At 30.0% G+C, this 22,753-nt stretch overlaps 1 protein-coding gene across 1 annotated transcript; it reads right to left on the reverse strand.

Moving 5' to 3' along the window:
* Positions 1 to 4,260: 4,260 nt before the first annotated feature.
* Positions 4,261 to 6,544, reverse strand: LOC122850894. The gene is made up of 3 exons (XM_044149950.1): positions 6,360 to 6,544; positions 5,348 to 5,700; positions 4,261 to 5,177 (listed from the first exon to the last, which is right to left on the reverse strand). The coding sequence occupies exons 1-3, from the start codon at positions 6,542 to 6,544 to the stop codon at positions 4,261 to 4,263; spliced, it is 1,455 nt and encodes a 484-aa protein (XP_044005885.1).
* Positions 6,545 to 22,753: the final 16,209 nt, after the last annotated feature.

A 22,753-nucleotide genomic window follows, 5' to 3' on the forward strand; every position in this document is an offset into this window, starting at 1 on the left:
TCGTTTTCAAGAAATATAGAAATCCGGTTGGGAAGAAAAACGTCATATTCTTGATTAATCGTTGCGATGACTTTTACTCCAAATCTCGTATTAGCTTTCCTCAAATTGGTAATTTTATATTCAGCCCCTGGTGTTAAGTCAACCATCTTTTTTAATGGTAAATTACCATTAATGCAGGCAGCAATTTGGTTGAGTTTTGATAAATCCATGTTTCTATAAGAAAAATTAATAAATCAAAATATATTTTGAAATAATTAATTAATAAAAAATTTATAAAATTGAATTGGTTAAAAAAGTAATATATATAAATACCTTCACTTTTTTTTCTTGATGAACACTGTTCAAATGCTTGAATTGATCTGGTGCTGTGAATCTGAATTGCACTCCTTTTATAGTAAAAAAATGTTCTAGAATGTTTTCGAATATTCTCAAATATTCTCAAGTATTCTAAAGAGTTTCAAATATTACGTCGGATTTTTTCATAATCTAGATTATTCTCGAAATATTGATAATTATTTTAAAAGATATCGATAAATCGATAAATTGAAAATTCTTGATTTTTCCAGAAAAATCTGCTTTAAACTTTTCCGATTTCTCTAGAACATCTTTTTGATCTGTCCAGATCTTTTTTGATCTTTCCAGAAAGTTTTTAATTTCTCTAGAACAAATCTTGTCCTATATAAAGCCTGAGAGAGATATAGCACGGTCAGTTTCATATTGTTTTTGATAACGCGAGTATCTAAAAACTAAATATGTTATATAAGACTGGCGAGATATCTTAGAACCTAATCTTAATATTACTTAGATATCTGATATTCTTAGAATGTAAATAAGATCAGGAACCATTGTAAATCTTCAACATACAGACATCAATTTATTTTTAGAGGATGCTAAAAAAATGACAATTAATCGTATAAAAAATATTTTGATAAATCATGAAAATTTAAAAGTGAATGGTGTTTTAGCTTTTAAATTTAGAATTGTGAAAAATGGTGAATTTATTGATGAGACAAAATATTTCAATACGAAAAATCAAGTGATTTTACCAACTACTGACTTGAAAAATTGGTTTAATGACAATTTAACAAATAAGTTTTTCACGAAAATTGAAGATTTTCAAGAAAAAGATTCTGGTTGGACATTAAGAGCAATAATTAATTTAATGATTAATATTAATCGTTATGAGCCATTGAGAGGTGGTTTATCAACATTTATCGAATTACCAAAAAAAATCCAAGCAAAAAGAGCAGTTAAGAATATAAAAAATAATGATGAGTACTGTTTTTTATATGCAGTCACAGCAGCTCTGTATCCAACTCGATCACACAGTTATCGTATGACATCATACCGAGATTTTAAGACAATTTTAAAATATGATGGTATTGATTTCCCGATAATATTACGTGACATTCCAAAATTTGAGATTATGAATGATTTATCTATCAATGTTTATGATATTTATGATAAATGTAAAATAGCACCAGTATATTTGAGTAAACATAAATCATCAAAACCCACAATTCATTCACTTATTATGAATAGTGGATTGTCAACTGATGAACCAATATTTCATTTTGCTTGTATACAAAATTTATCACGACTTGTCAGTACACAAATTTCAAAAAATAATCATAAAAAGTGGTTTTGTGATCGTTGTCTCTGTCACTTTCAAGTTCAAAATTCGTATGAAAAACATTTAGCACATTGTGAGAATAACAATAAAGTGAGAATGATTTTACCAGAAGTAGGTGAAAATATATTAAATTTTAAAAATCATCGATTTAAAGAACCAGCACCATTTGTCATCTATGCAGATCTTGAATGTATTTTAGAACCTGGAGAGAATGATTCAGATAATCATGTACCGCACAGTGCTGCATATTATTTTCATTGTACTTATGACAAGTCTCTATCAGAATTTATGATACGACGTGGTCCTGATTGTATAGAGTGGTTTGTCGGAGAACTTCAAAAAAGAACTCTACAAGTAAATAACATTTTGAATAATCCAATGCCAATGAAGCCTCTTACTCAAGAGCAAATCATAGATTTTCAAACAGCTCAAATATGTCATATTTGTGAAAAAGAATTTACCGACAGACATCAGAAATCATAATCACTGCCATCGTAGTGGCCATTATCGTGGAGCAGCTCATCCTGGATGTAATGTCAACTATACAGATTCACATACACTACCAGTAGTATTTCATAATCTCTCAGGTTATGACTCACATTTTATTTTGAAACCTCTAGCAAACATGTTCGAGGGCTCAATTAGAATTTTACCAATCAACAAAGAAAAATATATATCTTTCACAAAAGAAGTCAAGTATCCATGTTTAAATGGAAGAGGTAGCCGACTAGTGAATTTGAGATTCATCGACTCCTATAGATTCATGGCAACTAGTCTTGATAAACTGGCTTCAAACTTGTCTGATGATGATAAAAAAATTACCAAACAATACTGTGAAGACTTTGAAAAATTCCAGCTATTAAAAAGAAAAGGAGTATTTCCATATGAATACATTAATAGCTGGGGAAGACTGGAAGATATAAAGTTACCATCAATTAACGAATTCTATTCAAGATTAAGCAAAAGTAACATTTCACATGACGACTATCAACATGCTGAAACAGTTTGGAATAAATTTGAAATTAAAACGCTTGGTGATTATTCAGATTTATATTTACGTACAGATGTTTTGTTATTAGCTGATATTTTCGAAAATTTCCGAAAAAATTGTTTGTCATCATACAATTTGGATCCTCTCCATTGCTATACAACACCAGGATTCTCATGGGATTGTATGCTGAAATGTACTGGTGTAGAATTGGAATTACTAACAGATGCTGAACAACTCTTATTCATCGAGAAAGGAATACGAGGTGGAGTAGCCGTATATCCAAACCGTTATGCAAAAGCCAACAATCCATACATGGGTAATGAGTATGATACAATCAAAGATGACTCATACCTCATGTACTTTGATGTTAATAATTTATATGGAATGGCAATGTCACAACATCTTCCATATGGTGGCTTTGAATGGGACAATAATCAGTGGTCTTTAGAAGACATTTAATCAACATCTGACGACTCTTCTACAGGCTACATTTATGAAGTCGATCTTGAATATCCTGAAGAATTACATGAACTCCATCAAGATCTTCCATTGTGTCCAGAGCACAAAATACCACCTAATTCTAAACAATGCAAACTGATGACAACTTTTTATTCAAAAGAAAAATATATTATTCATTATAAAAATCTCAAACAATATTCACAACTCGGTATGAAACTATTGAGAATTCATCGAGTTCTCAAATTTAAACAGTCATCTTGGTTGAAAAAATACATAGATTTAAATACGGAAAAAAGACAAGAAGCAACGACTCAATTTGAAAAAGATTATTATAAACTTTTGAATAATGCTGTATATGGAAAATGTATTGAAAATGTAAGAAATCAAAAAGATGTTAAAATGGTCACTAGATGGGAAAACAGATTTGGTGCTAAATACTACATTCAACAACCAAATTTCCACAGCCTTACAGTATTTGGAGAAGACATTGTTATTATTGAAATGAGTCGAACAAAAATTCATTTCAATAAACCAGTTTATGTAGGATTTTCAATACTTGATATATCAAAAACATGTCTATATGATTTTCATTATAATTATATAAAATCTAGATTTGGTAACAATGCAAAATTAATGTATCACGACACAGATAGTTTGTTATATAATTTCAATTTTAATATTTATGAAGAAATGAAAAAAAATTTAGATAAATTCGATACTTCTGATTATTCTCGAGATAATATTTTTGAAATGCCTCGTGTAAATAAAAAAGTACTCGGATTAATGAAAGATGAAAGTTGCGGAAAAATTATAACTGAATTTATTGGTTTAAGAGCTAAACTCTATACATTCCGTGTACTTGGAGAAAAAAAAGATGCTAAAAAAGCCAAAGGTGTTAAAGGTTCAATGTTAAAAGAAATTACCTTTGATGATTACAAAAATTATCTTTTTAATCATAAATTATTAACAAAAACTCAATATCTAATTAGAAGTAAAAAACATAAAGTAAATACAATTGCACAAAAGAAAATAGCTTTAAGTTGGTTAGATGATAAGAGACAATTGTTACCAAATACTACGGATACTGTACCATGGGGTTATAAAATAAAAAGATAATTAAAATATTTTTCACAAAGTTTATTTTATTAAAAGAAAAAAAAAATTTATTTATTTTTTTTTACAGATCTGATTTATTTATCCAACTATTATGTGTATCGTCAAAACCTAACCATTTTACATGTAACTTATCGCCACGTTTTTTCACGATTTTTTCAACTAAATAAATATCAGGATATTTAACTTTAGTTAACTCTTCTTCGTAAAATCCTCCTTCAATTGGATTATTTTTATAATCTATGAGTTTATATGTCACTGGATCTGTATATTTCACTTCCTTGATTGTAAATATTTCTGTTGTGAAATTTGGTGTATAACCTTTTTCAAAAACAGTTTTATATTTACTTATTCGAACTTTATCACCAATCTTGAATTTATTTTTGATATCACGATTCTGTTGAAATTTTTTATAAACATTTCTCAATAGTTGTTTTTTATTTCCTTTCGTAACATCTATTGGTTTCATCTTTATTGTTCTGTGTTTTGAATTATTATAATTTTCAAGCAGATGTGGTAAAATTTCTAACCACTTGTAGGATCCTTGATAAGTAAATTTTTCCCACATTTTATTCTTCAGTGTTCTATTAAAGCGTTCAACAACTGATGCTATGAGATTGCTGTATGTTGAGTACATATGTATCTTATGTTTTTGCATAAGACCTTCAAATTCCTTGTTGTAAAATTCTTTTCCTTGATCAACATGTAAATTTTTTGGAATACGTCCTTTATCAAGTACAGATTTCATCGCTGCTGTAACATCTTTTCCAGTTTTTGATTTTATTGGTATAGTCCATGCAAATTTTGAAAATATATCAATAATTGTGAGCAAGTATTTATAGTTTTGGTTAACAGACGTATAAGCTTGCATATCAACAAGATCTGCTTGCCAAGTTTCATCCAATCCTTTAATGTCAACATGACGACGAGTATAATTTCTTCGAGCAGGTTTGTGTAGGGAAACAATACGTAATGACGATTATCCAAGATTGTCAGTTTTTTTATTATTTTAATCTCCAAATTTCCAATTTCAGTGCTCAATGTGTTGAGTGATTTTTCAAAATTTAGTTTAAAATTATCAAAGGCTCTATTCAACGAAGTTAATCTGGACTCCAATGTCTGAATGGATTCTAGATTTTGAAGTGAAAGACTTTGTGTTGTCTCAAATTCAAGACGATAATTTTTAATGAACTCTTGAAATTGAGACTGAAGTGAATTGGCTATTATATTATTATTATCAACATCATCTCGTAGAGATTTATTCAATTGATATAAAATTCGTGTTTCTTCTTTTATAATTGTCTTAGTAATTTTAACAGATGTTGCATCATTTGATTCTAATGCATCAGCAACATTACACAATCGTTTATTATTTATATTATAATGTCCATCCGATGTTCGTTTGAAACCATCACCTGGAGGACCTCGAATACTTTGTAATGAATTTTTATTCTTCGATTGTCGTCCGAAAATATCAATACTCATCTTGACAGCTGGTGAGCAACTGAGCTCAAGCCTCATATGCATATAAATTAATATATAATCCCAGCTTCCCTCAATTCTTCGATTATAGAAATGATTTCATTCGTATGACTGGGATTACCAGCTGCCTGCGAAGCCAATATTAATCGGAGACGATCTACAAGTTCGTTGGGATCATCCCAATGAACGTAGTCGAATTTGTTACTTCTGTTTGTAATCTTTTAACGAGGTAACGATGTACCAGTTTTTGTTGAGGATTTCATGAATGGTGAAATATATTTTTCATACTTGACAGTTGGGTCTTTTCTCAATCCACAATCAGGTTTAAAATATCTATACTGAGCATTCGTTGATTTAATAATTTTTATAAAATTTTTTACATCATCATTATTTATTAATGAATCATTAACTTTATAATTAAAAAGAAGTTCTGATAAGCCCGGTGTCTCTTGATAAGTTTCATCTCCAACAGAGATCCGGTTATTTTTAAATTTAATATTCGAATCTCCAAACATGAGATTATTGTCAAGTTTTCGTACTTGGAATCCTGCTGATCGACCCTTATTATCATTGACTTTTTTCAGATATTTTTCATTATTTAACAGAAAAGAAGTGTTGAGGGGAGAAGATGTTTGATCAGATAAAGACTTTCTTGCAGAATTCTCATCCAAGTTTTCAAACGTTTCATTAAAATCATCTTCTTCTTCTTTTGCTTGTTCTTTTTTCACATACTCATTATCAGGTTCATTTTTAATTTCTTTCTTGATATCACTTGTTGTTGTTGTTTGATTTAATAATTTTTCCAAGGGTGTTACAATGGGCTTAAATATATCACTTGCATATTTATCAGAAGCGGCTTGTCCCATTTTTAACATTTTATGTTTACGTCGGATTGCATCGCTAGCTTTTGTAATCTGATACAGATTATTTTTTTCTTTATCAAACATTTGATTTGCCATGTTGATGCATTCAGACTTGTTCTATAACTATTTTTATTTTAAAAGTTCTTTTGTATTTATAGTAACAAAACAGTCATATCCTTAACGGTATCGACCATTGTTAATCTCGCTGTCTTTATCGATAACAACGAATCCATGCTTATCACTATCCCAACAATTTAAACATAAATTTCGGAATTGAGTATACGTCATGTCAGTATTCACATGATCATTATAAATATGTTTTAAATTCATTTCATCTTGTCGAAAAATGACAAGAAAGTTTGCATTATCTCGTACTAAATGTTTTGGTATACGTGCATAAGTTTGAGAAAGATAAAAACAATCAACATTTTGATGACGTCCCATAGAAAAATAAGTTCTGATATTGTTTTGTTTTTCACACATAACATCATCAAAAATCATTATTGAATTTGGATGAGCAGCTTGAGGTTCAATTACACTCTCATTTTCATTAAATGGATAATAACCAATGCATTTCGTGGATTCAAGTAATTTCTCTAAGAACTGATATTTTGGTTGATTCAAAGATTTCGAATAAACATATACATTTTCAAATCGTAGCCCATTCGGATGAGTAATTAAAGCTAGAAGAGCATTTGTTTTACCACAATTTGAGGGACCACAAAAGATTCCTCGCACACTATTAGGTAAAAGTTTACCATGTCGTTTTTGATTTTTTTTACTTGAACTTTGTTGAACAACACTGTCAAAATTAACTACTGGTAATTTTACATTCTGCTCAGCAAACTCCATGTTTACGACTGACTATTCTTCTATAAATACCGAGTTTTTTTAGATTTGGTTTTAGTTTTGAAAACACAATGATTGTGCACAGACGTTCTAAAAAAAGTGGTAAAGGTCTTATCAATACTTTAATTAACAAACTTCCTATTGAACTTCACGTTCCGGGCTATCAATACTGTGGACCAGGTACTAAATTATCAAAAAGATTAGCTCGAGGTGATCCTGGTATAAATCCATTAGACGCTGCTTGTAAACAGCACGATATTGCTTATTCTGAAAATCGAGATAATATCAACGTCAGAAATCAAGCTGATAGAGACCTCGTTGAGAGAGCTTGGAAACGTGTACTTGCAAAAGATTCTTCCATAGGTGAAAAAACAGCTGCTTGGGGTATAGCTAATACAATGAAATCTAAATCAAAATTGGGTATGGGTCTGAAAAGAAAGACGGGGAAAACAGGGAAAAAAACATCATTTAAAAAAATTATAAACCTATCAAAAGAATTTATTAAACCAGAAAAGAATCCTATCAAAGGTGCACTTGAAGATGCACGTAATGCTATAAAAAAAGCAAGAGGGCGAGAAAGAATTCAAATGCCACGTATTCTACCATTACCATCAAAAATAGGTGGTTTTTTACCGTTCATAATGCCACTTTTCGCTGGTTTAAGTGCTGTTGGAGCATTGAGTGGGGGTGCTGCTAGTATAAAAAAAGCAATAAATGATGCTAGTTTCTTCTCATTCGATACCTAATATTGATTTACATAACAATAAATTTTATATTGGTTATGAGAGTGAAATTATTTTTTATATACCGACAGGAAGTTATGAAATCGAAGACATTGAAAAATACCTTCTGCAAATGGTCTCCATAAGTCTTAAACCAAATAATAGTGAACTGTGTTGTGAAATTAAATGTGATCGTCCGATAAATTTTATTCCTGAAGATTCTATTGGAAGATTATTAGGATTTTCACCTCAAATCTTAGAACCTAATGTAACTCATAAATCTGATTTACCAGTGACAATATTGAAAGTGAATGCTTTACGTGTTGAATGTAATATAACAACAGGTGCATATTTGAATAATCAACAAGTTCATACTATACATGAATTTTTCCCTGGTGTTCCAACAGGATATAAGATCATAGAAGTACCTTCACATGTCATTTATCTACCAGTCGCTGTCCGAGCAATACATCATCTTCAGCTAAAAATTGTAGATCAAGACGGAGATTTAGTAAATTTCCGAGGAGAAGTCATAACAATAAGACTACATGTGAAAAGTATAAAATAATGGGTATTGTCTTTCAAAAGAGAATAGTTGGAAACAGTTATATAAATAAACCAACATGTCAAAAACTCATCAGTCATCATCAGACAGTCAGAAAGCTAACACGTCAAAACGTTCAGTTTCTCAAGAGTCTCAATCTCAAACTACGTCAAATAAAGTGATAGTAAAATTGTGTTGTTTTTTTTGTTTTATACCATGGAAGAAATCCTAAATATTCAAAATTCGATTGTTTTTAATGAGTCTATAGCTCATTATGAACTCCATGCTCATCAACCCTATGGAGCGCCATCTTTTAATAATAATGATGAAATAAGAATTGGAATTCAACATCAAGATCTGTGCGTACTACCATCTAAAAGTACTCTACATATTCAAGGAAAATTCACAAAAAATGATGGAGCCGCTGTTGCAAATACTACAAGTCTAGTAAAAATGGCTATTGCTCATTTATTTGAAGAAATCCGCTATGAAATAAATGCTGTTGAAGTAGATCGTAGTAAAAATGTAGGACTCACAACTCTCATGAAAGGTTATGTATCACTCACACCTAATCAGAAAGCACTATTGGAAAATTCAGGCTGGACTGATTCTGCTATCAATAATGCCAATGGATTCTTTGATATATCAATACCATTGAGCTTACTACTTGGATTTGCTGAAGATTATCGTAAAGTGATTACTAATGCAAAACATGAACTCATTCTTACAAGATCAAATACTGATACCAATGCATACCTAAAAACAGTAGCAGCAGAAACGGCAAAAATTGCTATTCAAAAAATAGAATGGGTTGTACCATATATTCGAGTCTCAGATGAAGTAAAAATTCAACTATTAAACTACATATCAAAAGATCCAGCTATTTCACTGAGTTTTCGAGCCTGGGAGCTGTATGATTACCCTCTACTTCCTGCAACTTCAAAACATATATGGAGTGTCAAAACATCAACATAACTCGAGAAACCAAGATATGTGATTGTAGGATTTCAAACTGCACGTAAGAATCAAGCTGCTGAAAATGCAAGTCATTTTGATCATTGCAATTTGCGAGATGTGAAATTATTTTTAAATTCACAATCCTACCCGTATGGAAATTTGAATCTTGATATAAACAAGAATCAATTTGCTCTGCTCTATGGTATGTTTACAAGTTTCCAATTATCATACTTTGGGAAAGAGCCAGAACCATTATTAACAAAAACGGAATTTTTGAATCAAGCACCACTTGCTGTTATAGACTGTTCTAAACAAAATGAATTTCTTAAAAGTGGACCTGTGGATATACGTTTGGAAATCGAATCAGTCGAACAGTTTCCTGATGATACATCAGCTTACTGTTTAATTTTACATGATCGAATTGTAGAGTACAAACCTATCAGTGGTTCAGTACGAAAATTGGTATAAATAGGAGAGAAAAATGTAAAAATCTCTCATTGATCAATCGTCTTTTGGTGAAACAACACGAAAAATATTTAAAACAAAGATAAATCTGCTAAGGAAAATTCAGATAAAACTTGTTTGTTGAATGAAGTACGAAAATTGGTGTAAATAGGAGAGAAAAACGTAAAAATCTCTCTTTAATCAATCGTCTTTTGATGAAACAACACGAAAAATGTTTAAAAGCAAAGATAAATCTGCTAAAGAAAATTCAGATAAAACTTGTTTGTTGAATGAAGAAAAAGAAAAAAAATTCAATGAACCAAAGTCATATAATTGGGGAGAAAAGAAGCCAAATCAATATGAAAATATCAAATATGGAAGACTCAAGGATAATTAAGAATCAAGTTTCTTTCAATTCAACACCTAAAATTCATATGATGTATACATGGTTGTATGCATACAAGGCTGCACGACGTGGAGAATGGGAACAACTTGCTCGTGATCATGAACGTTTCAACTTGAGAATTCAACGATTGAGTGAAATTATCGATCCAATATTAATTAAAAAATGTGAAAAATTTTAAACAATATAAAATAAATTTTTTTTTTATTAAAAATTAAAAAAAATTGATGTTTTTATTCAACCTTTATCAAATATATGAATAAGATAGAAAAAAATTTACAACAAAAAAATTATTTGAAAAAAAAGATATATTTATTTTTTCTGTTACAAAAAAAATTATTCTTCTATTTCATCTTCTATATTTATCTCTTTTCCTTGAATGCGATGTTCTAATTTTTCAGTTTTATCCCACAGCTTGAATAACTCGCTTATAAGTTGTTCAAAGTCAGTATATGGTGATTTATTGAAATATTTTTCAACGAGTTGATGAAGATCTGTGACCCATGGTCGTTGTGTAGACAAAAAAATCAAAGGTGCTTGATTATTGTGACATGTAAGTACTTCTTCATGTGTGTCAACATTGAAATCTTTCTTTAGAAGTTCCATATTTTCCCAAAAGCAACGTAAATCTTCATGAAAAGTCTTTAATTCACTGAATTTATCAATGTATGATGCATTTGATGATAAAAATTGTGAAAAAATTGTAGATTCACCCCAGCAATGTACTTCCAATAACCTAAAAAAAAAAAAATGAATTTTTGAAACCAGATGAAATATATTAATTCAAGATTATCAATTATGGATTCATAAAATATACTTACATCGATATGTACCAGTGTTTCAAATTCAAAACGTTTTTTACAGCACAGTTTATATGTTCGATTTTTTCATATCCACATTTATGATTTTCATAAATAGGTATTCGTACTGTCTTCAAAGATGGACAACCGTAATCATGAAGATCAATCACTGGTTTTGAATAATCAAGAATATTTTCTAACCACTTTTTCTTTTCTAATCCTTTGACACATATATACTCAGCCGGTTTTAAAATTTTAGTCATGTTTTTGTATGTTTTTTCAAATGGTACATCACCATTCCCCCACTTCAGACCATGCCAATTTCGTGTCAACCAATTGTTCATCAATTGATATTTCTGTGGTACATCTCTCCATGATCCAGGTGGTTTGAATAGTATATGATTTATTCGTTCATCATGCAAACTTATGCTTGCAAATTCTCTCACAACAAACTGATCAGGTAATTGAAATCCTTGAATGTCAACGATCATTGCCATTTTGATAAAATGTTATGGACAAAAGCGGTTGATCACTGTATTTTTTTCAAAATGTTTCAAGCACAATAAGTGTGGTAAGACTAATTTTTCAAACGAAAAAACTTTCATTTTTATAGGACTCACCCAACCAAAGTAAGTATTCGAGACTATTCTAGAATTTTATTCAAAAATATTCGATATAAAACATTCTAGAATTTTCTCATAAATATTTCTGGTTGTAAATAAATTATTTTGTACATTAATAAATGACGTTACATTTCAATATATGACATCATATTTTAATAAACTGATACTTCCATGAAACAAAATATTCAATATCACAATTTAATAATCCGATATGAAAAATATTTTTCCTGGAATATTTCTTATTATTGCCAGCTATTATGACGTTATGAATAAATAAACATGACGTCATTGAAGAACATTCTAGAATGCTCGATGACGTCATTTTGGAAGTTTCTAGAAACTTCCAGATGCATCTCGAAAGTTCTAGAAACTTCGAGATTTCTACCCCCCTTCCCCCGACCTAACCTCTGATCCCCGACCCCTGCCCCCTTGACCAAGCTTCACCCCCTCACCATGGCCTTAAACCGGCCCTATATAACTACTATAGTCTTTTTGTACCTCTATTTATACTGGAAAAAATATTTCTCTGACCTCAAATCTTTCCTCGAGCTCCAACTGAACCATTTCTAACCTTTCTTTTCATTAGCTGATGACCAAACACGTCAACGCTCATGATTGTTTCATGGATATATATGAACTAATGAAAACATGAAATGTAATTTGTATTTATGATGAGGTGGTTAGGTATCTAGATTGTTATGATAAATGCTTGGGATCGTTTCATCATGGATACAAATTTTTTATTTATTTATTCATTTATATATACTTTTTACTTATTTTTTTGAATTTTTTTTTTTGAATCAAAGTTTAAATCAAAGTTAATAGGTTTTTCTTTTGAAATCTGTACTTTTTCTTTTTCACGCTCTTCCTTGATAAAATTATCATTTTAATTTTATTTATATAATTTGTTCCTTTTCGATCCTCATAGCTCTGTATATCATTTTCAAACTCATTGGAATTTTTTTCTTAAATCATCACTAAAATAAAATAAATAGACTAATATTATGGAAATTATTACTATTATCATTCTTATATTATTTTACCATTTTCAGAACAAAAATAAAAAAAAATTTTTTTAATATTATTATTATTTTTTTATTGATTTTTTTTTTCAATTTATTAAATGATAAGTAAAAATATGAATAGTTAAAATTCCCTTACACTTTCTATACTCATTTAAAGTTCATTAACGTGTTGATTTTTAAATGGTTTTGAAAAATTAATTATTTTTCTTATTTTTTTTTTTCAAATTTAATTGAATACGTGAGAGACTGTTATTCATCTAAAATAAACAATGTAATAATAATCATTATTATCTTCATAAGAAAATAAATAAATTATTCAGATCGAATAAATAAGAATTATATACTTACTCTTGTACGAATGCTCATTTTATATGCTTTTAGAGGACCAAAATTTGTTGCACGTATTTCACACATGTTGAAACTTGTTGAAACTTGTTTCGACTAGTATAATAAAAAAAATATTTTGCGACAAGAGATTTTATATTAGAAGCTGAAGAAACTATTTTACTCCTACTTATATCGTATCCCTCCCACCACTTTTCCTTACTTTCGTTTATTTGCTAAATATCTGTTTTCGAACTTTCATCTTATTTGGTCAACAGCGTCTATTTCAAAAAAATACGAAAATTCTTTATTCACCGAATTATAAAATAAACATTTTTTGAAACAATTTTTGGACTCATATTTTGTGTTTCTATGAACACGACTTTGAGGATTTTTTGAAAAATTTTATATCGTAAGTTCTTATCAATAATAATTACGAAAGAATTTGAACATATATACAAATATAATACGAACTTTGGGGACATTAACAGAATAAATTCAATATATATCAAAGTATGTGCAAATTACTTACGCGGGGTCCTACGATAACAGCAATGATTAATACTTCGTCTACTGGTATATCTACGGGTATTGATGTTGTTGATGGAAAAATATACATTTCCGTTACTTTATTTGTATAATGCCCTATGATCCGCTCATCATAAAAAATTATAGCCTGTCCATTTTCAATGGTTTTCAATTGAGATGTTATATGTCCACCGTGACACTTCATCAATGACCTCTCTCTAGCTGATGTAAGAACGTTCTTAAACATAAAAAGAATTTTGAAATTCTGGAAATTCTGCAGATGCACGCCATGTTCGCATATTCTGCAAAATATTTACTTTGCTAACAGATGCAAAACATTCTTGATATTCTTGTTTGGTGGTGACTTGATTAAAAATATCGTTTATATCTTATAATGTTGTTTCACATGGTTGTCGAAGTTTCTGTAAGCCTTTAGATCTTGTGAGTAAAAGAGGATCAGGTTTATGGCCAATCTGTTCAGTAGTGGTTCTAAACACTCCATTTAGGTAATAACCTCGTCCAGTGCATAATAAGTTGGAACATCTGTAGTTGACCCTGGAATAAAATTATATATCCACACAAATTAAAAATTGGCAGAACAAAAAACTAAATTTGCAAAACTTAAAAAAAAAAAAATAGTAGTTCTTCATTTGTTGTCATAATTCAATGACAATCTATTGTTTGTTGTTTATTTTTTGTATTTATTGATGTGTAACTTTACGCATTAGCTCATAAGTTTGAGGACGTCCCCAAACTTGTAAATATGAAGTACAAGAAATTATATTTTTATCAAATAATGCCAGCATGACTGGACGTGTGATAATGATTTGATTCATGATGCAAATGAATTAACAGCAATAGCATATGATGATGTTACACGTACGATGTATCTTGGTTATAAAAAAAATATTAATACCTCAATATTGTATAAGAATTTAAATACAAAAGACAGAAATTGGTAGAGATTATTAAAAGCTAAAAATCAAGATAATCATATTGTAGGATTAAATTGAGATTATACTAGTAAAAATATAATTTATATAGATTCAATTGAACGATCAATCATGAAAATTGATAGTAGAAAATTTGAACCAGTTGAAATAATTAAATTACCAAATACAAGTTTACGTGGATTGGCAATTGATACATGTAGTAGAAAATTTTACTGGTCAAGTAGTGATAAATTAAATCCAAGTACATCAAGTTGTAATTATGATGGTAGTTATATTAAAATGATTATTGAAACAAATCTCTTGATCCATTAACATTGATCAAACTGATGGTAAAATTTATTGGGCTGATGATGAAGATTGTAACGAATTCTCGTTGCCTTGAAGGCTTAGCCACAAAATCATTTGGTCGACTCTTCATCTTTGGCACGACATCATCAATATCAAGAAATTAGAGTAGGGCAAATCCCCTCCCTTTTTCATATGTAAAATTCAGTAAAATAATTAAGAGAAAACTCTCGCTCTCTTGTCTTAGAGACGTCGGACTGACTGGACCTTTGTTTTAACCAGTCGTCTGGTGACCGTGAGTTTGAGGTTATTTTTGTATGTTGGACATGGTGGATCAACCACTATGTGTTATTCTCTTGTTAGCTTTGATTTTTGTGATCAACTTAAAGCTGATCCTCGAGTTGATCTTGATAGTTTTGATACTTTTGATCATTAGAATTAGTTTATTAATTATTAATTAATTAATATTTTGTTGGACGCGGTCCCCTTTAGTTTAGGATTTTTAAGATAATTATGGATTAGTTTATTTTGTATTTTGAGTATTTGAGTTACGTTGGTATTTTAGTTACGTTGTTGATTGAGAAATGTTTGATGAATAAATATGGAGTAAAATGGATTAATTGTGTCATTTGTTATTATTTTTGGGGTATTATTAATTATTATTTTCAGGATTAAATAATGGTAACAGCTTTATTCGGCCCTTCTACCAGAACCCACACACTGAGCGACCCTTTCCTCTAGATTGCTTGTTTCGGTTGTTTCATTCATTTGTTCGATTGTATTTTGTCCAGGTCCGAAAAGATAACTGGCAGAAATATCATGTTACAAATGGCGCCCAAACAGGCACTTGCTCGTCATTGTTATTTCATTCTGGTTTTAATTATTATTAACAACTCCGTCTGATTAGCCAGATGCGATATTAGTAATAAATCATAACAACTCGTTGACAACTCCGTCGTAATATTTATTCAATTATTTTACGTGACGCGATATCAACAATATTTAATTTTAGGTAGAAACTCCGTTATTTGACAACTCCGCTAAATTATTTGAATTAATTACAGTGACACGATATTGCTTAATTATTATTTTAAAAATATTATATTATTATTTTGTTAGAGTAAGGTAGCCTTAAAATTCATTCATTTACGCGTTGGACGTGTTTCTCATGCTTGGTTGTGTAAATTCTATTATGCGCATGTGCGAGCCTCATGCGAGAGGAGAGTTGGAATAAGCCGGTTAACCGGTGGCTGACATCTTATTCGTTTCTCGCGTTAATTGGGTATAGATCGCCATGAGAACAAACTGACAGCTCAGACGCCGTAAGAAATAAAGTGTGTTTAAAAGTGAAATTATAATTATTAAGAATTGTGCCAATATATAGAGGAGATATTGTACTACAGTGGCTATGAAAGAATAAGGTAAATAGAATTAATTATTCACTAGTATTCGTTTGATCTGTTTGGATAACCAGACAGTCAAAAATCCATTGTTAAAACCGGCTTTATAAAGTTGGCATTAGATTAATTATATTGTTTAATTATTTATTAGTGTGTATTTATTATTGTCATCCTGATTAATTAGTAAATTATTAATTAAACCGGCGTTTTATATTTTTTTTCTTTGTGTGCGTTGACAGGCCCATGCGGGTTTAGACCTGTTGAGTAATACATAGACCTCTCTCTCTGACACACGCGTAGTATTGGGGGAAATGAAATCCTTTGTGAGTAGCTTAGTAACAAAGGAAAATCCTTTGTCTTTGCTTGCCTTGTCTAAAATTTATTCAGGTCATCCTAGAATATCTTTTATTGTTGATAATTATTTATTTATAAATTTTTTTTTATATTGTTTATAACAATATAATATGTTACGTACCGGTATTTTTATATTTAAAAAAAATTAATTTAAAAATAATATTTGGTAAATTCAAGGGATAGAGTATAATATCGAGTAGCACTTAAATTTTTTCCTTTTATTTTTTAATAGTTATATTTCACTTTTAGTGTCAGTGACATTTTTTTTTAATATTATTTACTTTTTACGGAGGCTAGGAGCCGAGAGGCTAGCCGCAGTATTGGATTTATCCCCCAAAAAAAAAAAACGTTCATCACTTCTAAATTAATTGTCGTAAAGACTTCGGATTTGGCTCAAAAGAAGCGGCTCTAGAAATTCTATCGCCCTTGATAGAGAAAAGCGATATCTATTCGGCCATTTTTTTTTTTTTCCAAAAAACGAAAAAAAAAAAAATTGTTTTTTTTTTTTTTTGCACGAAAAATACTATTCGTACGATAAAAATTTATTCAAAAAAGTTATAGAATTTTGAAAAACGATTATTTTAAGCCTAATATGAAACCTCTGCAACTATTCCATTTTGAGTTATAGCTTGTGCCGTTTTCATTTTCTAGGCAAATAATAACTCGTGATGAAATGGTGTTAGAGATTTTTTTTTTTAAATTGAGTTTTTAGAAAAAAAAAAAGTGACTGAACAGATAATGCTCTTTCTCATGAGGGGCAATAGAGTTTCTAAAGACGCGTTGTTTGAGCCTAATACGGAGTCTTTACTACAATTTTATCAAAAGTTATTGATTTCCTAGTTTTCGAGTAATTTTTGAAAAACGCTCTAACTTTCGAGAAAATCGTCCTAAATACTTTGTATAAGACTTAAAAAGCATATGTGAAAAAATTCTACAACTTTTAGTCGAAAATTTTTTCAAAAAAAATTACAGTTTTCATAAAATAGTAAAAAATAGAATTTTTGAAATATTTTTGTCTCTGTTGTTTCAAAAATAGAAAAAAATTGACTATTGGAATCAAGATAAACTCCTTGAGGGGCGATGAAGTTTTAAAAACCACGTTTTTTGAGCCTAATATGAAGTCATTCCGTTGATTCTAACAGAAGTTATAGCTTTCCTTAACATGAACGAAAAAAAAAAAAAAAATCGATTTTCAGAAAAATAAAAAAAAATGTATTATTATTGTATTGTTACTTTCAAAAACCATCTAAGAGATAAAATTTAACACGGCCCTAGCCGGAGTATTGAAAATTTTGAATTTTCAATGGTAACGCGGGCCACACGCCCCAACAAACGTTACCAGATCTTTTTCAATATTATTTTTCATTTTAACTTTCATTTTTCTCAACTCACAATTGCATTTTTAAATCAACAACTCGATATTCAACATCCGTTGAGTTTAACAATTATTTCGAATAATATCTCAGCAATAATTAAACGCTGACTAGCATGAGAACCATCAGTTTTGATTGGTCAAAGATGTTTCCACCTAGAATCATCCCTACTTTTAATTTATTTTTATGGGGAATTATTATTTTAACAAATTAAGGAGCTTCACTCTTGCGACAACTTTTGTTTGGACAATATCTAAGCTAATTATTTAATTTAAATTTTATAAATCAAATCAAATTAAACAAATAATAAAATCAATTGAACTTTTACGTTTCTAATAAATAAAATTTTAAAAGTGAATTTGAATTAAATAATCTTTGTGGTAAAATTATTATTGAAGTGAAACTTCTTTAGAATGGGCAGTAAAAAAAAAAAAAACAAAAGATGGATGCAACGAAAGTAACGGTATGAAGGTAAGTAATTTTGAATTATTTTTTATTTTGTTTTATTTATTTATTCCCTTGACAACGATACGAAAAAATTTGTTTAAAATTTGTTTCAAAATTTTAAATAAATAGTTTCATAAAAGATTCAAGAGACAAAGGTGAATATTAAGGTTAAAACTTTTATTATATACAATATATAATTTATTATATTATTTTTGATCAAATAATGAGTATTTAAAATTAATCTGTTAAATAAACGAATAATACCCAAGATAATGGTTATTCAAGTGCTTGACATAATACGACAGCAACATCATAATCATAATACCAAACAACAATAAATAATATGTGGATGAAATGTGGTACCACGTGAACGTAAAGATAGCAAAGATGGATAATTTAGATTGTATAGGATTTCAAGAGACAATTAATGACATTGAAATATTATTAGAAACATGTGATGAATGTACTGGTAATCCTAAATCAGTAAAATTTAAAATACGACTAGATCCTATACCAATGTCTGGTAATTTTCATGAGACTTGTACTGGTAGTTGTAATGATATTTTTAATCAAATAATGAGTATCGAAAATGAATTTGTCAAATAAACAAATAAAACCCAAGATAGTGGTTATTCAAGTGCTTGATATAATACGACAGCAACATCATAATCACAATACCAAACAACAATAAATAATATTTGGATAAAATTTGGTACTACGTGAACGTGAAGATAGTAAAGATCGTATTTTAGATTGTATAGGAATTGAAGAGACAATTAATGACACTGAAATATTATCAAAAACATCTGATAAATGTACTGGTAATCCTAAATCAGTAAAATTTAAAATAGGACCAGATGCTATACCAATATCTGGTAATGAGACTTGTACTGGTAGTTGTAATAATATTTTAAATCAAATAATGAGTATTTAAAATGAATCTGTCTGAAAATCAAATAATATACACAAGATAGTGGTTATTCAAGTGCTTGTGCTTGTTATGATCGTGCTTGTCATGATCAAAATAAATTCAAGATCTTGAATGAATTTGTTAAGGACAAAAAAATGGAACAGATGATTAAATATTGAATCATTCAATGAAACAACAACAACAGGAGTAAATAATAATTCAATAAATGATGTACCAAGTGGAAATTATAATAATAACAACAACAATATTGATCATATATAAACAACAGCAATCATAATAGAACAAATACACGGTGGTGGTAGTGGCGGCGATGATGCACCATCATGTGTTTGTGGTTAATTCGCTCATAAAAAAGATGTTGAAAAAATCGATCAATATTTGACATTAAATTTTTTAAACATCAAATAGTTCGTTTTGTTTTTTGTTTTTTTTTTTTTTTTTTATTGAAATATTGAGGAGATAGCTACTAAATCAAAATCAAATTTATTTCCATTATAATTTGTATTAATTTTATTTATATTTTTCAGGCTGTAACATGTCAGATTACGAGGCTGAAATTGACTCAATATTCAATAATATTGGAACCTTAAGTCATCTAAAGTAGATATATCGGGAAAATATTAAAAAATATCATCCCGACAGAAATCCTGAAGATAAAAGAGCAACTGAAAAAAACTCAGTATTTCATGAATATATAGACTGTCCCATTTTAATTGGATAACGGATTTTTCTCGAAAAATATGGCTCGAATTGAAAAATGATTCAAGTAAAAGTTGTAGGGTTTGGCGGGGGACTTGGAAAAAAAAAAAACCAAAAAGTTCAAAATGGCGGAGTTTCAGGTATGAACGAAGTTTTTTCAAATGGATACTATATTTTTTCTTTGTACTAAAATGTTTCTTACATCTAAACTAACACTTCTTACTTGAAAAGTTTTTCGATAAAATCACTTTTTTTTCGGCCCAATTTTGTCTGTTGATGAGTTTTCCTCAAAAAATATGGCTTAAATTGAAAACTGATATTTAGTTGTAGCGTTCAGGAAGACAAACACGAAAAAAAAAAAAAATTTAAAAAGATCAAAATGGCGGAGTTTAGAGTATGAACATCTTTTTTTTGAGGTTAGGTGTAATTTTTTTTTACTAAAAAATTGTTCGCATCAAGATTAACACTTTTTTTAAATAAAATTTTTTGGCTAAGTCCATTTTTTTTATCCATGCTTCTCACTCCGCCATTTTGAATTTTTTACCAAATTTTTTTTTTTTTCGTGTTTGTCTTCCTAAACGCTACAACTTTTCCAAATACCATTTTCAAATCAAAGCCATTTTTTTTTTAGGAAAATCCATCAACAGATAAAATCAGGCCGAAAAAACAGTAATTTATCGAAAAATTTTTCAAACAAAAAGTGTTAGTTTTGATGTAAGAAACATTTTGGTGATAAAAAAAATTCAGTATTTATTTTAAAAAACTATTTTTATACCTGAAACTCCACCATTTTGAATTTTTTTTTTTTTTTTTTCTAGGTCCCTTTCTAAACCCTAAAACTTTTACTTGAATCATTTTTTAATTTGAGCTATTTTTTTCAAGAAAAATCCATTATCCAATTAAAATGGGACAGTCTGTATATGTATATCTGACTTCAAGGTACATCTACAATCATACACATTCCCTCCTCACCCGTTACCCTGTAGGGAATAACAAGACAAGAGGATTTGATAAAACTAAGTTAAATATCAGGCTCATTGAGTTATATTATTTTTAAGTTATTACAATAGTATTTTTCTAGTTAAACATTCTTCTTTTTTTTTTGTTATTTCATAGAAAATATAAATTAATTAGCCTGGTACGTAACAAATATTAAATCAAGTGAAAGAAAGTTAATAAATTCAAGAAGTAACGGTCGATCCGATATTTTCTTTGTTAGTTGATAATATTACGCAATACTCGGTCGATCCAGTATTTCTCTTGGTCTTCTTGATAAATCATGGTGGTTCCTGGACGATCTAGGTCCCTTTGTTTATCAATTGGCTTCACGTGATCTTGGTCGATCCGAGATTTAGTTTTTAGTTAAATTCTCGTGTTTTTGGTTGATCCAAGAAGTGATCCGTGGTACCTGGACGACCCATGCACAGCCTTTTTGGTTTCACCTGGTACTGACTTGATCCAAGACTCAGATCATTGGATTTTCGTGATTCCTAGACGTACCAGGTTCAGATACATTCAATTCTTTCTGATTGTTGTTGATCTAAGTCTTGGATAATCAAAATTACGTGTTGCCTGGTCAATCCAGCACTTTCTTCATTCAAGCGATTGAAAATTACGTAGATACTGGACGATTCAGATCTTTCTTTCAGATCGCAACCTTCGCTTCGCTGGTAAACCAGTTGAAGATGTCGAGGGAATCTTATTCAAAATTGATCAGACACGAATGGTCACTGGTGCCACTGATCAAGGAATCCTATCAGTTTTATCTTTCTGCCTTCATGGTGAGGCTTTAACCTGATTCATGGCTCACACTGAGGAGTTCTTCAACTGGGAGGTCACCAGACAAGCATTTCGTGATAGTTTTGTTGACCCAGACTATCAAAGAGCATGACGGGAAAAAATAGACAGACGTACCCAGGGCCCAAGTGATTTAGTTCGTCACTCCGTTACTTGTATGCGTGGTCTATTTCAACGTACAAATCCACCTTGGCCAGAAAGTGAACGTGTTCTTTATACTATTCGTAATATGTTACCACCCTATCAGCGTCTTATATCATCCAGACGTTTTCCGACTATGCGAGCTGTGGAGGATAAAGCTATACGTCAAGAGTGTATCACAAGAGGTGCTCAGACACGTAGACTTCCTCCCAAACCAGAGCTCTCTCTGTGTCCAAGTTTTGCATGTCCAAACACACGTAATGTTACCTTTGCGTCATCTAGAAATTCACATCAAGACGACGTACGGACTCTATTCGAGGAGAGACCTTCATGATTGGAATATTAACCGTACAGCAAAGGAAAACCTCTGAACTCCATGTTCTTAGACAAGCTAAATTGTCAAAAATATCGCGTAGAGTTGACCGGGGAATTCAGTGTTTACCACTTGGAACTCCGGTACTTTTGCCTAGAAGATTTGGTCGTGATCAATCATCAACCCCAGATCTTGCTTCTCCACCAGGGCATGCTGACCGTTCAGGTGGTAATGAAGTTGAGTGCTGGAACTGTGATATTCGTGGACATACCCATCGTGATTGCCAGGAACTACGGCATC

This window comes from Aphidius gifuensis, linkage group LG3, assembly GCF_014905175.1.
Source record: "Aphidius gifuensis isolate YNYX2018 linkage group LG3, ASM1490517v1, whole genome shotgun sequence".
Classification (NCBI taxonomy): Eukaryota; Metazoa; Arthropoda; class Insecta; order Hymenoptera; family Braconidae; genus Aphidius; species Aphidius gifuensis.

What these genes read in the sequence shown, in the direction of transcription:
- LOC122850894 (XM_044149950.1), bottom strand. Translation starts at nt 6,544, where the DNA reads ATGGGACAAGCCGCTTCTGATAAATATGCAAGTGATATATTTAAGCCC. An exon ending in GAAGATGATTTTAATGAAAC is followed by an intron (nt 5,701 to 6,359) that starts GTTTGAAAACTT and finishes GCTTGAGCTCAG; the next exon opens with TTGCTCACCAGCTGTCAAGA. An exon ending in TGAATTTGAGACAACACAAA is followed by an intron (nt 5,178 to 5,347) that starts GTCTTTCACTTC and finishes ACAATCTTGGAT; the next exon opens with AATCGTCATTACGTATTGTT.